General features: G+C 40.4%; 1 protein-coding gene across 1 annotated transcript in view; it reads right to left on the bottom strand.

The window, feature by feature from the left end:
- ADCY8 (adenylate cyclase 8) overlaps nt 1-24,078 on the bottom strand; it is a 167,898-nt gene that overhangs the window by 72,884 nt on the left and 70,936 nt on the right. The window contains exons 4-7 of the mRNA XM_070748307.1: nt 17,863-17,974; nt 13,407-13,534; nt 5,514-5,672; nt 3,125-3,395 (exon numbers count right to left, since the gene is read on the bottom strand). Coding sequence (XP_070604408.1) covers nt 3,125-3,395; nt 5,514-5,672; nt 13,407-13,534; nt 17,863-17,974 — 670 coding nt within the window. The remainder of the gene's footprint in view (nt 1-3,124; nt 3,396-5,513; nt 5,673-13,406; nt 13,535-17,862; nt 17,975-24,078) is intronic.

A 24,078-nucleotide genomic window follows, 5' to 3' on the forward strand; every position in this document is an offset into this window, starting at 1 on the left:
TGTCTCTCCCTCCTTCTCTTTCTCCCTCTCTCCTTCCCCCACTCCCCTTCTCTCCTCTTTTTCCTTCTCTCTCTCTCTCTCCTTCCCTCTTGCTCTCCTTCTCTTTCTCTCCATCCTTCACTTTCCCTTTCTCTTTCTCCTTTTCTTTCTCTCTCTCTCTCTCTCCCCCCCCTTCTCTCTCTCTCCTATTCTGTTTCTCTATCCCTCCCTCCATCTCTCCTTCTCTCTTTCTCCCCCCTTCTAGCTCGCTCTTAGCTTGAGACAGAATAGGGTGGTGGGTATAAAATGTAATGTATAGCTCAAATATGTCATTTAGTTATTCTTGGGAGGAAAAGAAAGAATCTCTATGATATTAAGGTGAAATTTAGCGATTATTATAGCAAATGCAACTATTTTCTGCTGAGTTAAACATAGTTCATATTTGCTTTATTATGCATGGCTGAAGTTATGCAAAATCTCGTCTACGTGAAACCTCTAATCTTTCTCAAAAGAGGAGCAAACTGGGGACTAGAGGCTATTTGGTTTAGTGGTCAAGGCACCAGTCGAGAAACTGGGAGACTATGAGTTCTAGGCTGCCTTAGGGATGAAAAATAGCTGGGTGACATTTGGCCAACCACCAGGAGACTGTGAGTTCTAGTCTCGCCTTAGGCATGATAGCCAGCTGGGTGACTTTGGGTCAATCACCAGGGGACTGTGAGTTCTAGTTCTGATTTAGGCATGAAAGCCACCTGGGTAATTTTATGACTGTGATTTGAATTTGTTTGATTGATTTTTAATGTATCGGGTTTTTAGCTTATTTAGTTTTTTAATATATGCTGTGAGCCGCCCCAAGTCTTTGGAGAGGGGCGGCATACACATCTAATTAATACCAGTGGACGTTGGGAACTCCAATACTCTGGACATTTTTAAGAGGAAATTGGACTGCCATTTGGCTGGGATGCTATAGGGTTCCTGCTTAGGCAGGGGGTTGGACTTGATGACCCGCATGGTCCCTTCCAACTAACAATAAATAAAATAAAATAAAATAATAAAATAATAATAATAATATTAATAACAACCACCACCACCACCACCACCACCACCACCAACAACAACAACAATAATAATAATAATAATAATAATAATAATATTGCACAAACCCAGTCAGTATTTTCCCCGTTGGATTACGGTTAATGTAAATCAGATGAAGCAACCAAATTGTGCCATGACTTCACAAAATCAAAAGCAGGAAGTGTTTGTAAGAGATTGAACACAAACAAAGCCCTTTCTTAGCCGAAGTAATGAATAAATAAATCCCTATATACAAGGCAAGAAAATATTTTCCTCATTGTAACCATCTTCTGAATGTAGAGACAAAGAACAAGTAAATAACTCTTTTTGTCTCTTACTGCACAGAGGTGGCCCTTTTAAAAAATCTGGATGGACCTCCAGAAACAATAAAAATCAGCTTGATGTGAGGGCCAGGATAGCCAAGATTAACTGACATTTATTTTTATATTTCACGAGGGTGTATTGCCTGTCCCCCCCTCTTATTCTCCATAGCAGGTGCAGCTAGCCTCCAAGGATGGGTTGACCTTGTCCGTTAGCCAATCAGGACTGAGTCTGAAAATGTATAAATGTCGCCCTCCATCTTAGATTCCCCCTCTTTTGACTCAGTTCTGGTCCAGGACATGTGCCTATTCTACATATTGTAACATAATTTTTCTTAATTACCAGAAATGGTTAAGAACCTTGATTCATTGCAATGGGTATTAATGAGATGGAAACAAAATGGAAGAACTAATGTGCCACACCGTTTTGCCGTAACTTACTACTTGCATGTTGACATCACAATACAGGTAGCAAAGGAGTGGACTTTGCAAGGCGATAACATGGTTGTTTTGTCAATTGTCTCTTCTCAGCACCATGAGGATTCACAATTCTGCACTGCATGAAAGCACTCAGTTTTCCCATCTACTATCTGAGGCGCCTTCAAAGGCTTGCCCACCTGGGAAGACTATGGCTGATATTTATATGGGAGTAATAGTCAGGAGTTTAAATTGGTATCTATCTCTCTTTCCATCAGTTATCCATCATCCACATATCTTCCTAAGCACCTTTCACCATCCATCCATATATATATATCCACCCACCCATCCATCCATCCATCCATCCCTTATCTATCTATCTATCTATCTATCTATCTATCTATCTATCTATCTATCTATCTATCTATCTATCTATCTATCATCGTCTGTCTGTCATCTATCTATCATCTATCTATCTATCTATCTATCTATCTATCTATCTATCTATCTATCTATCTATCATCTATCTATCTATCATCTATCTATCTATCTATCTATCTATCTATCTATCTATCATCTGTCTATCTGTCTGTCTGTCTGTCTGTCTGTCTATCTATCTATCATCTATCTGTCTGTCTGTCTGTCTGTCTGTCTGTCTATCTATCTATCATCGTCTGTCTGTCTGTCTGTCTATCATCTATCTATCATCTATCTATCTATCTATCTATCTATCTATCTATCTATCTATCTATCTATCTATCTATCTTTCTATCTATATATCTTCCTTCCTTCCTTCTTCATTTCTTTCTCCCCTCCCTCTCTCTTTGTCTCTCTGTCATGTATCATTTATCTAAATATCTAAGTATCTCTCTCTTTTCACCCAGTTTTAACTATTTATCCATCCATCCATCCATCCATCCATCCATCTTCTCTCTCTTTGTCTCCAGCCATCATTCCATCATCTCTCTCTCTCTCTTTCTCTCCCTCCCTCCCATGGATCCACCAAAGTTAAAAAAACACACATTAAGCTTAAAACATGCTTAAAATCTATTGCACACTCCATTTCATAGTCTGAAATGACAATTTTTCAGTCACCGTATTTTGATGTTGCCTCTCGCGCTTTCTATGGAACAGAGTAATGACCTCCGATACATTTCCAGGTCAACTAACTCTTAGAGAGAAAGGGGACATTTGGATACGTAGGTTAATTCTGCCCAGCGGCAGCGTTTTTAATTAGCACTTGTCGTTTAGTGGAAAGGCTAAGCAGAAAGGCCTTTCCTTGGATATGGAAATGAAGCCAAACCAAGGGTGATATTAAAGAGGAACATGAAACTTACATGCTGCTTTCCCACGATGTTATCGAAAGGCAGCTCGGGGCTCCAGGATCCTTCTGTGAATGTGGCTCCGCTGTTTCTCCTGTCCGCAGAAGGGATCGACTCTTTGACGATGTCTTCGGGCAAAGTCAGCAAGCTTTCCTCGGGCTGTTTGATCAAGTAGGTCTCAATGTTGTGCTTGCGCAGAAATTCGTTGCGTTCCTTGCCGTGCCCTTCCTCCACCTTGTAATCCCCGTTGAGACAATCTAAGGTCGCCTTGGATATGTGGATTCGCCTACACAGAGGGGTAAAAGATGGAACAGAACCGATGGAAGTGAGGCACAGGTGGGCAATTTTGAGGCAAAATGTTGCAAAGTGCTTTCCGCGGCTGAAAAAAACAATTTTGCTGCAGCTAGAGGTATAACAAGCAGGAAGAGGGAGATTGTGATCCCGCTATATAGAGCGCTGGTGAGACCACATTTGGAATACTGTGTTCAGTTCTGGAGACCTCACCTACAAAAAGATATTGACAAAATTGAACGGGTCCAAAGACGGGCTACAAAAATAGTGGAAAGTCTTAAGCATAAAACGTATCAGGAAAGAATTCATGAACTTAATCTGTATAGTCTGGAGGACAGAAGGGAAAGGTGGGACATGATCGAAACATTTAAATATGTCAAAGGGTTAAATAAGGTTCAGTAGGGAAGTGTTTTTAATAGGAAAGTGAACACAAGAACAAGGGGGCACAATCTGAAGTTAGTTGGGGGGAAAGATCAAAAGCAACATGAGATGCAGCCAAGCATTCTATTTCCTTTCCCTACCATCTGACTACACTGTTCACCCATTTTGAGACTGTCAGAAATCACTACCCCTAAATCCTTCTCTTCTGAAGTTTTTGTTAACACATAACTACTAATAAAAAGTCCGACTGAGGATTCCTTTTCCCCAAATGCATTATTTTACATTTGGAAACTTTAAACTGCAGTTTCCAGTGCTTTGATCATTTATCTAGTAAAGCTAAATCACTTGCTATATTACAAGCGCCTCCAGGAATATCAACTCTATTGCACACTTTAGAGTCATCGGCAAATAGGCAAACCTTCCCTACCAAACATTCCCCTATGTCACTCACAAACATATTAAAAAGAATAGGACCCAGAACAGACCTTTGCGGCACTAAACTAAACTAAACATTGCTGCATGTCCTGGATGAATCAGAGATATTGATTGCGATAGATTGTGAAATAAGAAGCCACTGTAGACTTTCTGTAAATCATATACAATAATAGACTGTTAGCAGAAGATTTTAAAGTTTTGAAGAGTAAATGCTCCTTTCTAGAATTTTTCTGTACCATTTTCTGTATGATGAACCAAATGTGGCTGTTAGAAAGTAGATTAAAAAACTAGCATTAAGAGATATTGTGACATGGGATCTTCCCAATTGCTGTGGATTTTCTAATATTATTTGTTTTAAAAAATTAATTATCCCCCTTTTATTATTTTTATACATGACTCAAGTCTTTCATGCTTAAGGCAGAATTACAACCCACGGCCTCCTGGTGTCTAGCCTGGTGCCTTAACCACTGGATTAAACTGGATTTTATTTTTATTAGTGGTTTTTAATTGGTTTTATTACGATCCTATGTAGATAAGAACCACTTTTGAACTATGCTCGCATTACTGAAATGGAGCCAGAGGGCTATGCAATTTTGAGCATATGGCAGCTTTCTGCCTGGGTAGTAAGTACGGTTATTAAGCTATCAGCCTCTTTTGCAGAGAGGCGTTCTTCTTGCGATGACTGCAACATTTTGTATATGCAGAGATCAGTGACACGCAGTTGAGTCTGGCCGGGAGGGAGATAAAGGGCTTCATCTGGAATTATGAAATGCCAGAAAGAAAAATGGATGTATCTCTGAAGAGAAAATCAAGCAGTCAAATGTCTTGATGCTATTATACTTCAGAGCATTATTATAAAATTGCATGTTTACCTTTGCAGCAAAGCAGGATGAATTTTATATCAGAGTCATGTTTCTGGTTCTGCAAGTGCTAACCATTACACTATAGAACCAGCAATGCTTCTGCCCTCTCTTCTAAGCAAACAAAGGGAGGTCCTTTCAGCAATAGGAGCTGGGAAATCCCACAATGGGATTCCGGGGGTGGAGCTTCAACATCACGGAGTGTTCGGATTCGGCGAACTCACCCGAAATTCACGGCAAGTTCAGCCGAACTCGCCAAACCCGAACACCCTTGGGTTCACCCATCACTACTTATAACCAAGCGATCTAAGAGAGGCAGGAGTTTTTGTTCCACACAGACGGGGTCTGGGAAAAACCCAAACTTCATTATTCCTACTGTAAAAGTTGACACTCAAAATCTAGTACATGATAGAGTCATTTGAACAGATTCCACTTACCCAGGTATTCCACCCGACTCAAGTTTGTTCGCAATGTCTACATCCCATGACCAGACATCAAATTGCCATTTCCGAAGACCCAGGACCCCACAGAGCACAGATCCAGAGTGAATGCCGATCCTCATGTCCACATCATGCTTTGTCCTTGACCGGACATACCTAAAAAAAGATTCAATTCAATTAATTGAGATATACATATAGAATATAGAATAACAAAGTTTGGGTCTTCCAGTTCAACCCCCTTGCTGAGGGCAGAAAACCCTTCTATCATTTCAGACAAATTGTTGTCCAATCTCTTTGTAAAATCTTCCAGTGTTGGACCGCACACACAACTTCTAGAGGCAAGTTGTTCCACTGATTAATTTTTCTATCAGGAAATTTCTCCTTATTTCTAGGTTGGCTCTCTCCTTGATCAGTTTCCACCCATTGCTTCTTGTCTTGCCTTCAGGTGCTTTGGAGAATAGGTTGACTCCCTCTTCTTTGTGGCAACCCCTGAGGTATTGGAACACTGTTAATATTGTCACCCCTAGTCCTTCTTTTAATTAAACTAGACATACTCAGTTCCAGCCATCATTCTTTATAAGTTTTAGCCTCCAGTCTCCTGATTATCTTTGTTGCTCTTCTCTACACCCTTTCTAGAGTCTCAACATCTTTTTTATATTGCAGAGACCAAAGCTGGATGCAGTATTCTAAGTGTGGCCTTACTAAGGCATTGTAAAGTGGTATTAACACTTCATGTGATCTTGATTCTATCCCTCTGTTAATGCATCCTAGAATTGTGTTGGCTTTTTTGGCAGCTGCTGCACACTGCTGGCTTATATTTAAATGGTTGTCCACTAGGACTCCAAGATCCCTCACACAGTTACTACTATTGAGCAAGATTCCCTCTCCTTTGTGGGAGCTTCTGATATATTGGAACACCGCTATCACATTACCCCCAGTCCTTCTTTTATTTAAACTAGACACATTCAGCAACAATTCTTCATATGTTTTAGCCTCCAGTCCCCTAATTATGTTTGTTGTTCTTCTCTGCACTCTTTCAAAAGTCTCAACATGTTTTCTACATTATGCTGACCAAAACTGAATGCAGTATTCCAATTATGGCTTATTTTGTGGTGGTGGAGGAGAGGGGAGAGAGAGGAGAGAGAGAAAGAGAGGGGGGAGAGAGATGAGAGAGGAGAGAGAGCAAGAGCGAGAGATGCTATCTAAAATTGCAGAACTATCACGGTATTTAAGATGGACACCTCTGTCTATATAAGGAAAAGGCAATATTTTTCAACCAAGAATTACATTTAGTGTTTCTGCTACATGCTGAAGTTGTCTTCCAAAAAGACAGATGATGGTTGTGTCCATGTGGTTATAACACAGAGCCTAGAATAATAAGTTGGATGGAACCTTGGAGATCTTCTAATCTAACCAAATGCCCATGGCAGAACGCCCTACACCAGGGGTAGGCAAAGTTGGCTCTTCTATGACTTGTGGACTTCAACCCCCAGAATTCCTGAGCCAAACATGCTAGCTCAGGAATTCTGAGAGTTGAAGTCCAGATGTCATAGAAGAGTCAGCTTTGCCTATCCCTGCCCTACACCATTCTGTGAGCCGCCCCGAGTCTGCGGAGAGGGGCGGCATACAAATCTGATTAAACTTGAAACTTGAAAAAATGGCTGTCCAGTCTTCTCTTGAAAATATCCATTGATGGAGCACCTACAACTTCTGAAAACAAGTCCTTCCACAGATTAATTTTTCTCACTGACATGAAATTTCTCCTTAATTCTAGGTTGGCTTGCTCTTTGATAAGCATTCATCTTTTAATTCTTCTCCTGACTTCTGATCTTTGTAAATATAGACATACCACAGCACTGGAGTATCTTTACTACGGCCCTCATGGTTACTTTACCAAGTGAGAGTCTAGGACACATTTTTTGACTTTTCCTTTGGTGCTGCTGATCCTAAAAAACAGAAGCTATCCATCACTTTGATACCTTCATTGCCAGTTCTAAACCAATTATATGAAACACTGTTATGTTCCCCAAAACATTTCTAAATATGTGAAAATAAATATTCTGAAACTTTTAGAAAGTTGAATTGGATATGAATAGGGGCATTAAGATCCTATTATGCCTCTGGGATTAATGTTATTAACATGAATATTTGATTGATGTCCTTAGAAGTGTTCTAATGTTAATACCTAATGCAAATTTCCTCCACATTACTAGGTTCTGCAGGAAATTTATTTGGGATAGTAGGCCCTTGAGACGTCCATCAGTTAAATTGAGATTATCCTTGGAGGAGGGCAGTTTTAATATATCTAATTTACCAAAAAAAAAAGGCTTATTTTATCAGCCATAAATACATAGAATGACAATTTATGGAACATTGTCTTTTATAGCCCATATTGGAAAGCTATTTTTAAATTTCCTTTAAAGTCACAGCAAGTTATTATAACAACATAAAGCAGAAATGGTGATTTTAGTTTGAGGAGTGCAGGCTATGAGAATGTATATTGAATTCCTTGAAGAATGTTCTTAGTGTACTTGAACAGAACAGAATAATTGAATTGAAAGGGACCTTGGAGGTCTTTTAGTCCAACCTCCTGCTTAGGCAGGAAACCCTACACTACTCCAGACAAATGATTTTTTAAATCTCTTCTTAATAATTTTCAGTGTTGAAGCATTTACAACTTCTAAAGGAAAGTTGTTCTACGTATTAATTGTTCTAACTGTCAGGAAATTTGTCCTTGATTAGTTTTCACCCATTGCTTCTTGTCCTGACTTCAGGTGCTATGGAAAATAGCTTGACTCCCTCTTCTTTGCAGCAACCCTGTGAGCCGCCCTGAGTCTGCGGAGAGGGGCAGCATGCAAATCTAAATATTATTATTATTATTATTATTATTATTATTATTATTATTATTATTAATTGGATTTGTATGCCGCCCCTCTCCGTAGACTCGGGGCGGCCAACAATAATAAACACAACATGTACAATCCAATAATAAAAAACAACTAAAAACCCCTATTATAAAACCAAACATACACACAAACATATCATGCATAACTTGTAATGGCTTAAGGGGAAGAGCTATCTCAACTCCCCCATGCCTGGCGGTATAAATGAGTCTTGAGTAGTTTACGAAAGACAAAGAGGGTGGGGGCAGTCCTAATCTCTGGGGGGAGTTGGTTCCAGAGGGCCGGGGCCGCCACAGAGAAGGTTCTTCCCCTGGGGCCTGCCAAACGACATTGTTTGGTCGACGGGACCTGGAGAAGGCCAACTCTGTGGCACCTTATCGGTCGCTGGGATTCGTGCGGTAGCAGGCGGTTCCGGAGGTAATCTGGTCCATTGCCATGTAGGGCTTTAAAGGTCATGACCAACACTTTGAATTGTGACCGGAAACTGATCAGCAGCCAATGCAAGCCACGGAGTGTTGAAGAAACGTGGGCGAATCTTGGAAGCCCCACGATGGCTCTCACGGCTGCGTTCTGCACGATCTGAAGTTTCCGAACACTTTTCAGAGGCAGCCCCATGTAGAGAGCGTTGCAGTAATCGAAGCTCAAGGTGATGAGGGAATAATAATAATAATAATAATAATAATAATAATAATAATAATATTATACAAATCCAAATAATAAATAAATAAATAAATAAATAATTATTTTATTTATTTAAATAAATAAATAAAATAATAATCCATGAGATATTGGGACACTACTATCATGTCAGCCTTGATAGCTTCAAGGCAGGATTAGACAGATTCATGGATGCCAAGCATATAGATGGCTATTGAAATGGATGTCCAAGTGCTGCCTCTATGCTGGTTGAGGCAGGCAGGATTCCCTTGAGTACCACTTGTTGGGGGTCAAGGGAAAGGGAGGGTCTTGTCTTCTCTTTCTGCTCAAGATCCCCATGGACAATTGGTGGGCCACTATGTGACACAGAATGCTGGACTCGATGGGCTTTGGCCTGATTCAGCATGGCTCTTCTTATGTTCTTATGTCTCCCCTAGTCCTTTTTCCCATTAAACTAGACATACCCAATTCCAGCAATCGTTCATCATATTTGTTGCCTCTAGTCTCCTAATCATCTTTCTTGCTCTTCTCTGCACTCTTTCTAGAGTCTCAACGTATTTCTTAAAAATCATGACAACCTAAACTAGATGCATAATTCCAACTGTGGCCATACCAAGGCATTATAAAGTGGTATTACCACATCATGCGATCTTGATTCTATCTCTCGGTTTATGTAGTCTAGAACTGTGTTGGCTTTTTTGGAAGCTGCTGCACACTGCTGGCTCATATTTAAACAGTTGCCCTACTTGCAAAGAAGGACAACAGATTTTCTCTACTGGAGATGTAAAATCAGGAGGTTTTATTAACTCAGGGGTCCTCAAACTTGGCAACTTTAAGACTGGTGGACTTCAACTCCCAGAATTCCCCAGCCACCTATGCTGGCTGGAGAATTCTGGGAGTTGAAGTTCGTCAGCCTTAAAGTTGCCAAGTTTGAAGACCTCTGTGTTAACGCATACGATGTGGTCCTATGAATTCTTGACACTTTTCCAGAATTGCATTTTAATGGACATAAGTTGATCTACAGTATGGGGAACTCTTTAAATGTTCAAGATGTTAATGTGCAGGTTGAATTACGCACCAAAGCTCAGGAATCGGATTTTGAGGAATCATGGTTGCATCCTGCACAGGAAGATCTTTACTGTGAGATTGGAAAAGTGATATTATTCCAGAGGTCGGTTCCTACCGCTTCTATAGAACCAATAGCAAACCGCTGGTGATGTCACGCAACCAGTTCTGTTGGTGCTGGTCCATGGACAACACCAACTAATTTTTGAATTAAACCGAGTTTCTGGTACTGAACATGCACTGCCATCTTGGACTTTTTTTTTTTTTTGCATTTTTTGAAAATTTTTGCCACTGAGCAGGTGTGCAGTTACACCTGTGTGGCATGTCATTGTGGGACAGGAGGAAGAGAACCAGTGGCGAGGTAAGTCAGAACCCACCCCTGTATTATTTCAAATATAAATTATGGGCTTTCGGAAATGTGTTGCTGTTGTGTTTTTATTGGTGTTCTGCTTATATAGAATAGAATAGAATAGAATAGGATAGGATAGGATAGGATAGGATAGAACAGAACAGGATAGGATAGAACAGAACAGAACAGAACAGAACAGAACAGAATAGAATTCATTATTGGCCAAGTGTGATTGGACACATAAGGAATTTGTCTTTGGTGCAGATGGTCTCAGTGTACATAAAAGAAAAAGATACATTTGTCAAGAATCATATGGTACAACACTTAATGATTGTCATGGGGGGTCAAATAATAATAATAATAATAATAATAATAATAATAATAATAATAATAATAATAATAATAATAATAATAATTTATTAGATTTGTATGCCGCCCCTCTCCGAAGACTCGGGGTGGCTCACAACAATAATAAAAACAATATTATAGTAGAACAAATCTAATATTACAAAACATATAAAACCCTATCATTATTTAAAAAACCAAACAACACATTCATACCAAACATAAAACAAAGTATAAAAGAGCCTGGGGGAAAGGTGTCTCAACTCCCTCATGCCTGGCGGTATAAGTGAGTCTTGAGTAGTTTACGAAAGACAGGGAGGGTGGGGAAAATTCTAATCTCCGGGGGGAGTTGATTTCAGAGGGCCGGGGCTGCCACAGAGAAGGCTCTTCCCCTGGGGCCCGCAAAATGACATTGTTTAGTCGACGGGACCCGGAGAAGGCCAACTCTGTGGGACCTTATCGGTTGGTGGGATTCGTACGGTAGCAGGCGGTTCCGGATGTACTCTGGTCCAATGCCATGTAGGGCTTTGGACCAGAGCAGTGAAGAAGCAATCAATATTAATAAATATCTTAGGATACAAGCAACAAGTTACAGTCATACAGTCCTAAGTGTGAAGAAAAGGAAAAGTTGACAGTGTTGGGGGAATTATTTGTTTAGTAGAGTGATGGTGTTTGGGAAAAAAACCCTGTTCTTGTGTCTAGTTGTCTTGGTGTGTAGTGCTCTGTTGCAACGTTTTGAGGGTAGGAGTTGAAACAATTTGTGTCCAGGATGCGAGGGGTCAGTAAATATTTTCCCCGCCCTCTTTTTGACTCGTGCAGTATACAGGTCCTCAAAGGAAGGCAGGTTGGCAGCAATTGTTTTTTCTGCAGTTCTTGTATTTGGTATTGATACTGTATACATGGTCTTAAAATAAATTAAAGATAACAGTAATGACTAGCTTGACTCCAGAAATCATGGGCACGCCATCAGTGGATAAGAAGAGTCTAAACAGTCACTTATCTGAAATGGTATCTGCTTGAGCAGGGGCTGGAATAGATGACCTCTAAGATCTCTTTTAGCTGATTCATTCTAGTCTAATCTAGACTGGAGAACCCAGAATGCTGATTCTGTAAACCACTTAGAGAGGGCTAGAAAGCACTGTGAAGCAGTATAGAAATCTAACTGTTATTGCTATTACAAGGGAGCAAGCACAGATTATTGACATGTTAGTAGCTGGAGATTGAAGGGTGAACGAGTAAGCACTGGAAAAAAAATAGGAAAATAGAAGGATCTTCAAATAGACATTTAGCAACTGTGAAAAAATAAAGCTGTAGTGGTGCTAATAGTGGTTGTTGAACTGGGTATCATCCCAAGATGCTATAAAAGGAATGGATAGGATCATAAGAAAACATGACAAAAAGATACATTACTCTGAATAAAATACTTATTATGATAGTATCTTTAGAGATCCTAAAATCTTAGGAAAGGTCTGATAGTCAAGTACTAAATTCAGACAGAATTAGCTGTCTGAGTTCAGTCTACTCCATTCACAAAAGAATATGCTACACAACTAGACATACAATCCTACGTTGCCTTAAACATGACCTAAGCATAGCCCATACAATGATCTGCTACAACGTCCTTACTGTCAATGACTACTTCAGCTCCAACCACAACAACACACGAGCACACAACGGATAGAAACTTAAAGTAAATTGCTCCAAACTGAACTGCAGCAAATACGACGTTAGTAATCGAGCAATTAATGCATGGAACTCACCATAAGTCTCTAGCATCATCACCTAACCACCAAAACTTTACTATCTACTGTTGAACTCTCCTTATTCCTAAGAATAGTAAGGAAGGTGTATAAGTGCACCAGCATTCCTTCCGTCCCCTGTTCTAATGTTTCTCTCTTACTAGTATCATGTATATAAACATTGTTATATCTTTGTATACTACCAATACGTACTTGACAAAATAAAATAAAATAAAATAAAAATAAATAAAAATAAATAAAATAAAATAAAAATAAATAAATAATAAAATAAAATAAAATAAATAGTTTTCTGGGTGTAGCTGAATTGCAAACTATACTGCTCAAAAAAATAAAGGGAAAACTCAAATAATACATCCTAGATCTGAATAAATGAAATATTCTCATTGAATGCTTTGTTCTGTACAAAGTTGAATGTGCATAACAGCATGTGAAATTGATTGTCAATCAGTGTTGCTTCCTAAGTGGACAGTTTGATTTCCCAGAAGTTTGATTTACTTGGAGTTACTGTATATTGTATTGTTTAAGTGTTCCCTTTATTTTTTTTTGAGCAGTATAATTTGCAATTCAGCTACACCCAGAAAACTATATATTGTATATTCAGTTCTGGATTTCAATACACAATCCTCAATCCAAATTTCTGCTCATATGTCCTTTGTAATGAGCATTAGTTTTTCTTCTTTTTTTTTTAAGGGGGTGAGAAGCGGGGTAAGACAAAGTTCCTACAAAATATTCTATTGTCCCAAGGAAAGAGCTGTAAAATCATAGACCGTAGCCCAGTGTGGAGGCAGCAATAAAACCAAACACAAGTTACCTGATGGTTTTGATCATGCTGAGTCCCATCTCAACGCAACAGTGAGCATGGTCCTGCCGAGGCTCAGGAAGCCCAGATACACAGTAGTAGCAATCGCCCAGGATCTTAATTCTAAGGCAGTGATGTTCCTGCAGATCAAAAACAAGAAGGAGAATAGCATCTCTGAAATTATCCATTCAAAAAAAAAAAAGATGGGTAGGATGAACACTGGGGAGGAAAAAGGACGAAGGTGCCTTTTTGTATCCAGAAAGATGGAATTTTATGATATCTGGCAGAAAGTATATACTTGGTTGGAAACAAGGAAAAAGGGATAAGTGTGTTATTATATTATTTTGAATATTTGAATTTAGTAGTAGTAAAATTCTATTAGATGGTAATTATTTACTAATATAAATATAAACTTTTATTTCTTCTCTTAAAATTTCTTTTTCTTATATATATTTTTATAAACTTTGATATAGTTTTAGATTTATTATATTAAAACTGATATTTTTATTTTATATACTTATATACATTCTATAGATGAAATTTTTCTTTTATTATTATGATGCTGACTTCTACTTTGAGCGGAGCGACTGTAGCTCCACTAATTGTTGTATGTTATGTTTGTCGTGTTTGCTTTTTTTGAAAAATTAATAAAATATATATTTTTTTAAAAGAAATAAGTCTTGCCATTTTCCACAAAGAACAGTATTTTAATTACTTTCAAGATTGACTATTGTAATGCGCTCCACGTGGGGCTACCCTTGAAAAGCGTTCAGAGACTACAACTGGTCCAGAATTCAGAGCTGTTGTGGGTGCACCTAGGTACACACACATCACACCAACTCTCTGAGAACTGCACTGGCTCCCAATCAGTCGCCAGACCCAATTCAAGGTGCTGGTTATCACCTTTAAAGCTCTATATGGCTTAGAGCCAGGCTATCTTCGGGACCACCCCCTACATTACAGCTACCAGTGACAGATAAGATCCCACAGGGTCCAGGTCCCATTGGCTAAGCAATGTTGGGGAAGAGCCTTCTCTGTGGGGGGCCCAGTCCTATGGAATCAGCTCTCCCCAGGGATTCATACTGCCCCCACCCTACTCGCCTTCTGTAAGAGTCTAAAGAATCATCTATACCACCAGGCTTCAGGCCATTAGACTGGCCGACGAATGCTGTATGTTGTTAAGTGGGTATGACTGATTTTTAATAATGGGGATTTTAGTGTAGATTAGTGGGTTCATATTAATTGTATTTGTATTTGTATCACATTGTTCTTTTATATGTTGTGAGCTGCCCCAAGTCCTCGGAGAGGGGAGGCATATATCAAATCAAATCAAATCAAATCACGAATGAACAAACAGGGAAATTTTGATTAAGAATTTGGCAATTAATATTGTATTGTATTGCATTTTAATTTGAAGGTATGTGAATTGGTATCTCTGTAAGGTGTGGAAAAACAATTAAAAAATTATACCCCTCAAAAAACAAACAGGGGAGGGCCTTCTCTGTGGTAGCACCAGCTCTCCAGAACCATCTACCTTCTGAGATCCACACTGCCCCCACCCTACTGGCCCCTGGGAAAACCTTAAAGATCTGGCTCTGCCGGCAGGCCTGGAGCTGATTGGGTGGTTTATCTTCTGGATCTGGCCACTAAAGATATGTATGGTTCTATTAACTGGGTTTTAAATTGTTTTTAAACTGTTTTTGATGTTGATCTCTGCTGTAAGTCGCCCAGAGTCCCTCAGGAGCCAGGCAGCATATACATTTAATTAATACATATATAATAAATAATAAATGATAATACTCATGCTTTCCAACTACTAGGTTGGCAGGAGTTGCAGCAAGGGACAATAGCTCACTCCATCATGTGACACTCGGGTTTCGAACCTGGTCTGCTGGCTGACTTTCCAGCGAACAAGCCCAGCGCCTTAACCGCCGAGCCACCGTGCCACTTGAGGATAATGAGAAATGTTCTACTCTCCTTATCCTCTGTCAGACCGTAATAAAAATTAGATCAGTCTAAGCAATGAATTGGATATCTTCCAGGCAAAGATGATGTAAGCGTGCATGTCTTTGAGTCTGCTCTAGAATAGGTTACAATCCCTGGAAAGTTGGCTGCCTAGCAGGACAATGATGATACATTTCCATCTGTGTTCTGATGGGTCTCCAGATGGTCTCTGCACTATACGTAGTAATGGCAGCTTTGGAAAGAAAAAGACTACAAGAATTACATCATGAAGGCACTGAAATCATAAAGATGGGGATGATGATGATTATTATTTTAAAAAAATCTGTTTCTATCAGAGTATGGCTCAAAATATGGGCGCAAAGACTTTGGGAGGCTTGTAAAGTGCTCCGGGGGGGGGGGGAGGTTTTTTAAAAATGGGCCTCCTTTTCATGAAAATGGGCCAGTTTTTCACAAAAAATGGGACAAGCAGAGGGTTTTGGAAGCCTGTAAAGTGCTCCTGGGGGCTGGAGAGGGCAAAAAGTATATATATTTTTTGTTTACTACTTCAAAATCTTGATGTGTCTTATACTCTAGTGCAGGGGTAGGGAAAGTTGGCTCTGCTATGACTTATGGACTTCAACTCCCAGAATTCCTGAGCCAATTATACTCGCTCAGGAATTCTGGGAGTTGAAGTCCACGTGTCATAGAAGAGCCAACTGTGCCTATGTCTGCTCTAATGCATCTTATAGTCTGGAAAATACGGTAATCAGTGTAACAACAAGCTTCCGGAAGTTGTGGAACTCCAACACTGGAGATTTTTAGGAAAAGACTGGGAAAACATTTGCTGCATACATCTTTGTCCAAACATCTTGTGTGAACTTTTTCATAAAATTTCAGCGCACATTAGTAATAGTCTTCTTGTCATTTCTCAGATGTGGAGGTTACTGGCGCCATCTTTGATAACAAACATTGTTTCTTTGCCAGATTCAACTGTCTTGTTTAGTGTCTACAGCAATATTTCTCAACCTTGACAACTTTAAGATGCTGGCTGGGGAATTCTGGGAGTTGAAGTCCATACATCTTAAAGTAGCTAGGTTTACAGAGTTTACAGAGAAGAAACATTGGTTTACATAGTGGTTCTGATTGCGGGAAAGACTTTTCTCCAGTCTATGCAAATAGGTCACATTATTAAGAGCATTTTTTCCACCACTAAGGAGATTTGGATACATCTTGCTACCTGTCCTGGTTTGAGTCTGTTTCTTAAGGAACATTGCATAATTTCATGCAACAGGAGGTGGGAAGGAAACATTTGCTTCAAATGAAGAAAAAGGCAATTTGGCAAGGCAAATCAGTGGAAGGAACAAGTTAACCCAGCAAGATTAAAATGAGGGATATTTCAAGACTGTGCAACTACTACGTACAGCCTGCCAAGCACATGTTAGTTGTGCCTGCCTTAAAAACATAGAAACATAGAAGTCTGACGGCAGAAAAAGACCTCATGGTCCATCTAGTCTGCCTTTATACTATTTTCTGTATTTTATCTTAGGATGGATATATGTTTATCCCAGGCATGTTTAAATTCAGTTACTGTGGATTTATCTACCACGTCTGCTGGAAGTTTGTTCCAAGGATCTACTACTCTTTCAGTAGAATAATATTTTCTCATGTTGCTTTTGATCTTTCCCCCAACTAACCTCAGATTGTGTCCCCTTGTTCTTGTGTTCACTTTCCTATTAAAAACACTTCCCTCCTGGACCTTATTTAACCCTTTAATATATTTAAATGTTTCGATCATGTCCCCCCTTTCCCTTCTGTCCTCCAGACTATACAGATTGAGTTCATTCAGTCTTTCCTGATACGTTTTATGCTTAAGACCTTCCACCATTCTTGCAGCCCGTCTTTGGACCCGTTCAATTTTGTCAATATCTTTTTGTAGGTGAGGTCTCCAGAACTGAACACAGTATTCCAAATGTGGTCTCACCGTGTTCAGGCCTTATTTTTTATTTTTTATTATTTAGTTATTTATTTATTATTTATTAGATTTTTATGCCGCCCTTCTCCTTAGACTCAGGGTGGCTTATAACATGTTAGCAAATAGCACTTTTGAACAGAGCCAGCCTATTGCCCCCACAATTTGGGTCCTCATTTTACCCACCTCGGAAGGATGGAAGGCTGAGTCAACCTTGAGCCGGTGATGAGATTTGAACCGCTGACCTGCAGATCTACAGTCAGCTTCAGTGGCCTGCAGTACAGCACTCTACCTGCTGCGCCACCCTGGCTTATACTGAAAAATTGAGATGCACTCGGATATCTAGTCAATAAAACTTTTGTTTGTTACTAAAACACTGGGAGTGTTCGGAGAGAGGCGGCATATAAATCCAATTAATAAATAAATAAATCTAAAAGCAAAACTTTGCATTTATCTTGTGTGACACCAAATGTGCAAACCTGGTTTCAGTGTCTCTTTGTGTATGTGATTTCTCTACCGAAGTTCAGAGAAGAAGACCTCAGCAGATGTACTCACGTGTGCTAAGCGATCGAATCTGGCAAAAAGTTCATTCAGCATCCGAACCAGCTCTTGAGCCGATAAGGTCGTAGAGAGATTGGTGAACCCTTTCACATCTGCAAAAAGAATGCTGAACACAGAGAGGAACAGTCAGATTACTAAAGCTATCGTAGAGCAACTCAAAGAACAATGCTACATAGAGAAGTATTCATGTCTGGTTGATCCTATCATATCGAACGGAACAGAAGAGAAGAGAACATTTATTGTCACTTTTAACTATAATTAGCATTCCAAGAATAAACATATTTTGCATATACAGTGGTACCTCTACCTAAGAATGCCTCTACTTAAGAACTTTTCAAGATAAGAACTGGGTGTTCAAGATTTTTTGCCTCTTCTCAAGGACCATTTTGTACTTACAAACCCGACCCTCCAAAACTGTAACCGGAAAAGGCAGGGAGAAGCCTCCATGGGGCCTCTCTAGGAATCTCCTGGGAGGAAACAGGGCTGGCAAAGGTGGGGAGAAGCCTCCATGGGGCCTCTCTAGGAACCTCCTGGGAGGAAACAGGGCGGGAAAAGGCAGGGAAAAGCCTCCATGGGGCCTCTCTAGGAATCTCCTGGGAGGAAACAGGGCTGGCAAAGGTGGGGAGAAGCCTCCATGGGGCTTCTCTAGGGATCTCCTGGGAGGAAACAGGGCCGGAAAAGGCAGGAGAAAGCCTCCATGGAGCCTCTCTAGGAATCTCCTGGGAGGAAACAGGGCTGGAAAAGGCAGGGGAAAGCCTCCATGGAGCCTCTCTAGGAATCTCCTGGGAGGAAACAGGGCTGGCAAAGGTGGGGAGAAGCCTCCATGGGGCCTCTTTAGGAATCTCCTGGGAGGAAACAGGGCCAGAAAAGGCGGGGGAAAGCCTCCATGGGGCCTCTCTAGGAATCTCCTGGGAGAAAAGAGGGCTGGCAAAGGTGGGGAGAAGCCTCCATGGGGCCTCTCTAGGAATCTCCTGGGAGGAAACAGGGCCGGAAAAGGCGGGGGAAATCTCCATGGGGCCTCTCTAGGAATCTCCTGGGAGGAAACAGGGCCTCCACCCTCCCTGTGGTTTCCCCAATCACACGCATTATTTGCTTTTACGTTGATTCCTATGGGAAAAATTGCTTCTTCTTACAAACGTTTCTACTTAAGAACCTGGTCACGGAACGAATTAAGTTTGTAAGTAGAGGTACCACTGTACCCATATACATACACACACACATACATATGACACACAGAAACAAGTCTAGTTTTGATGTATACCAGGGTGGATTGCTCCAGGTTTGGACCAGTTCTATACACCTGGTAGCAGGAATTTCCTCCTTCTCACTGAACCAGGAGCAATCGCTGGCTGGCCACATCCCCGAATTGGCTGTAATGGAGGTGCCGTAAGCACCGCCATCTTGTTTTTGGCTTCTGCGTATGTGCATAAGCTTTTTTTTTTGCTTCTGCACAAGTGTATAGGATGTTTTTTTGCTTCTGTCCACACGCAGAAGCCAGGGTTTTGCGGCGTGGGTGGAAACGAACTGGTGGTGAGGTAAGTTAGAACCCACTCCTGATATAAACATGTACATAGCAAGAAAAACAAATCTTGCACGTTTACTAGATGGATGGCATAAGGAACCAAGCTGTTAGAGAATCTAGTAGATATAGATAACTTCGAATCCTCCTTCCAGAGGGGAGCAACAGAAACAAAAAGAATTGACTGCAAAGTGGGCATGTTGGATCTCTAACAATGTTTTGAGCTCATAGCATTTATACTACTACTACTACTACTACTACTACTACTACTACTAATAATAATAATAATAATAATAAGAATAAGATGAAGAAGAATAATGAGAAGGAGAAGGAGAAGGAGAAGGAGAAGGAGGAGGAGGAGGAGAAGAAGAAGAAGAAGAAGAAGAAGAAGAAGAAGAAGAAGAAGAAGAAGAAGAAGATAAGAACACAAGAGCCATGCTGAATCAAGCCAAAGCCCATCGAGTCCAGCATTATGTGTTACACAGTGGCCCACCAATTGTCCATGGGGATCTTGAGCAGAAAGAGAAGGCAAAACCCTCCCTTTCCCTGGACCCCCAACAAATGGTACTCAAGGGAGTCCTACCTGCCTCAACCAACATAGAGGCGGCACATGGTTTCAATAACCACCGATACACTTGGCATCCATGAATCTGTCTAATCCTGCCTTGAAGCTATCCAGGCTGACAGCTGTCTTGACCTCTTCTGGAGGTGAATTCCATAAACCAACGACCCTCTGGGTGAAGAAATATTTCCCTTGATTTGTCCTCACTTTCTTACCTATGAGCTTTAGGGAGTGCCCCCTCGTCCTAGTATTGTGTGATAGAGAAAATAATTTTCTCTATCCACCTTTTCTATCCCATGTATGATTTTATACACTACGATCAAATCACCCCTTAAACACCATCTTTCAAAGTTGAAGAGACCAACAACAACAACAACAACAACAACAGAGTTGGAAGGGATCTTGGACGTCTTCTAGTCCAATCCCCTACTTAGGCAGGAAACCCTACACAATTTTAAATAAATGGTTATTCAACATCTTCTTTAAAACTTCCAGTGTTGGAGCAATCACAACTTCTGTAGGCAAGCTGTTCCACTGATTAATTGTTCTAACTGTCAGGCAATTTCTCTTTAGTTCTAAGTTGCTTCTCTCCTTGTTTAGTTTCCACCCGTTGCTTCTTGTCCTACCCTAAATTTATTAGCAGTATGCTGAATAATAGGAAGAGAGCTTCCTATAATTTTCTCAGCTGTGCTCACCACTCTATGAATCTTCTTTCTGAGACATCAAACCAAACCAAGGTTTTTGCAACTGTATAGATTTTTTCCCCAAGAATGATCTTTCCCCAACCTGATCCTTCCATTTCCTAATGATGTAGACTAGAAATAATGTTAGTGGCAGAAGCAAGTTTGGGGGAGACAGAAGAGAGAAAAAGGAACAGATAAGGTGAAAGAACAGAGGAATTAACACACCTAGTGTAGAACTCAGCTTATAACCATTTGTTGATCATTCAAAGTTGCAACGGCACTGAAAAAAGTGACTTACAACCGTTTCTCACACTTCCGACTACTGCAGCATCCCCACTGTCACATCATGTGACAGTGGGGATGCTGCATACAAAACAATTTCCAGCCCAATCCTCGAATACAGCTCACCTGTCTGGAACCCACTCTGCATATCGGACATTAATACAATTGAGAGAGTCCAGAAATAAACTGCTCAAAATAAATAAATAAAGGGAACACTTAAACAACACAATATAACTCCAAGTAAATCAAACTTCTGTGAAATCAAACTGTCCAGTTAGGAAGCAACACTGATTGACAATCAATTTCACATGCTGTTGTGCACATTCAACTTTGTACAGAACAAAGTCTTCAGTGAGAATATTTCATTCATTCAGCTCTAGGATGTGCTATTTGAGTGTGAGCTGTCCTGAGTTTTCGGAGAGGGGTGGCATAGAAATCCAACCAACCAACCAACCAACCAACCAACCAACCAACCAACCAACCAACAAACAAACAAACAAACAAACAAACAAATATTAAGTTTACTTACTTACTTACTTACTTACTTACTTACTTACTTACTTACTTACTTACTTACTTACTTACTTACTTACTTATTAGATTTGTATGCCGCCCCTTTCCGTAGACTCGGGGCGGCTCACAACACAATAAAACAATTCATGACAAATCTAATAATTTACAATTTAAAATTTAAAATAATTTAAAAAACCCATTTTTAAGCAGACATACCTACAAACATACCTATTATATAGGCCCGAGGGAGATGTCTCAATTCCCCCATGCCTGACAACAAAGATGGGTTTTGAGAAGTTTACGAAAGGCAAAGAGGGTAGGGGCAGTTCTAATCTCTGGGGGGAGCTGGTTCCAGAGAGTCCGGGCCGCCACAGAGAAGGCTCTTCCCCTGGGGCCCGCCAACCGACATTGTTTAGTTGATGGGACCCGGAGAAGGCCGACTCTGTGGGACCTAATCGGTCGCTGGGATTCGTGCAGCAGAGGGCGGTCCCTGAGATAATCTGGTCCGGTGCCATGAAGGGCTTTATAGGTCATAACCAACACTTTGAATTGTGACCGGAAACTGATCGGCAACCAATGCAGACTGCGGACTGTTGGTGTAACATGGGCATATCTGGGAAAGCCCATGATTGCTCTTGCAGCTGCATTCTGCACGATCTGAAGTTTCGGAACACTTTCTAAAGGTAGCCCCATGTAGAGAGCGTTACAGTAGTCGAACCTCGAGGTGATGAGGGCATGAGTGACTGTGAGCAGTGAGTCCCGGTCCAAATAGGGCCGCAACTGGTGCACCAGGCGAACCTGGGCAAACGCCCTCCTTGCCACAGCTGAAAGATGGTTCTCTAATGTGAGCTGTGATAGGATGACACAAATAACTGGAGAATTCCTCTCAAGCATAATAAACTATGCAGACCTCCATAGTTATTTTAAACTGAATAGTTTAAAAGACGTGATTCTAACTAGCAGGATTGCCAGCTAGCAGTCCAAGCTAAATTGAGTTTAAGGATGCCTTAAATGCATTCAGGAGGGTCATTTCTTTTTCATCCATGCTTTGATAGCTCTGCTTTCCTTTCTGTATTCTGACAAGTTGCCCAGTCAGGGATAAATCAGCCTTCCATATCTTCAATTGAGCCCATCTGTGTGATTGCTGCAATGGTCTCGGCATACAGCAGTAACTGGAAAAGATTGTAGCTGAAGCTTAATCATATTTACAAGGAAGCAAGCTCCCATCAATTCTGTCTGTACATCCTTTGAAGTAAGCACGCTTGGGATGGCAGACTCAGTGGGCTACAATGGAAAAACGGGAGTGCTAGAAATCGAATTAATTCCTCTCATTTGTAGCAGAAAGTGAGGCAAGCAAAAAGAAGCCCGCTATACTTCACCAGAAGGGCCCTTCACTCTTCTACCCATAACAGAATTCCGTACGAAACTAGACTTTCAATCCTGTGCCTAGAAAGCTTAGAACTACGATGCCTTAAACATGATCAAAATATTGCCCACAAAATCATATGCTGCAATGTCCTGCCTGCCAAAGACTACTTCAGCTTCAACCACAATAACACAAGAGTACACAACAGATTGAAGCTTAATATTAACCGCTCCAAATTTGACTGTAAAAAATATGACTTTATTAATTGGGTTGTTAAAGCGTGGAACTCATTACCGGACTCCATAGTATCATCCCCAAACCCCCAACATTTTACCCTTAGACTATCCACGGTTGACCTCTCCAGATTCCTAAGAGGTCAGTAAGGGGCGTACATAAGCGCACTAGAGTGCCTTCTGTCCCCTGTCCAATAGTCTCACCTATATTTTGAGGAATTAGAAGGCACAGGGATGGGCTGCTGTCCCCACAGAGGGGGGGGGGATGCTTTGGAGGTAGTAAGTTTATGCACTATTTATTGAATACTTAATAATTTTTTTTATTGTCCTTCTTTCTCTAGTACCTTAGCATGTTCCTTAATTAATAATAATAATAATAATAATAATAATAATAATAATAATAATAATAATTTATTAGATTTGTATGCCGCCCCTCTCCGAAGACTCTTTGCTCATCTGCTTTTAAAATAGGAAATAATTAAATAGTATGTTGTACCCATAAACACTTTCATCATTTTAATCATTATCTAGAACTGAACTTTTATAGCAATGAAAGAAAATTGAGCTACTTGCCTAATCTGCTATCATACTGAACCTTGTGGGTTCGGCACAAAACTTTAAAATGTTACAATGCTCCTCAACAAATAATGCTGTTAATCATTTGTCCTTTTTGTGGCTATTCAAATAATGTGACTTAATCAACTGAAAAAGAGTCCACCTATCTTGGTTGGTAAGCCACTCCCACTAGTCACATGACCTTTAAGCCACCACTCGATCACATGATTGTCAAGCCATTCCTACCCGATCACGTGACCATCAAGCCTCATCCACACAATAAGCCACGCCCACAGTAAAGGTTTTGGCAGTCCTTCACTGCAGGGGCCCTTCTATTTTCAAACAGGAAGAAGAAGCGAGAAGGAGAAGAACGAGAAACTCAATAATTGAGGACCATCTCCTAACTATCCAAAACAGTGAAGAAGAAACTGACCAAAAGACAAGCATATATTCAGCAGAAGAATGTTAATGTGAAAAAAATAAATAAAGGAGAGAGC

Source organism: Erythrolamprus reginae, chromosome 3, assembly GCF_031021105.1.
Source record: "Erythrolamprus reginae isolate rEryReg1 chromosome 3, rEryReg1.hap1, whole genome shotgun sequence".
NCBI classification, from domain to species: Eukaryota; Metazoa; Chordata; class Lepidosauria; order Squamata; family Dipsadidae; genus Erythrolamprus; species Erythrolamprus reginae.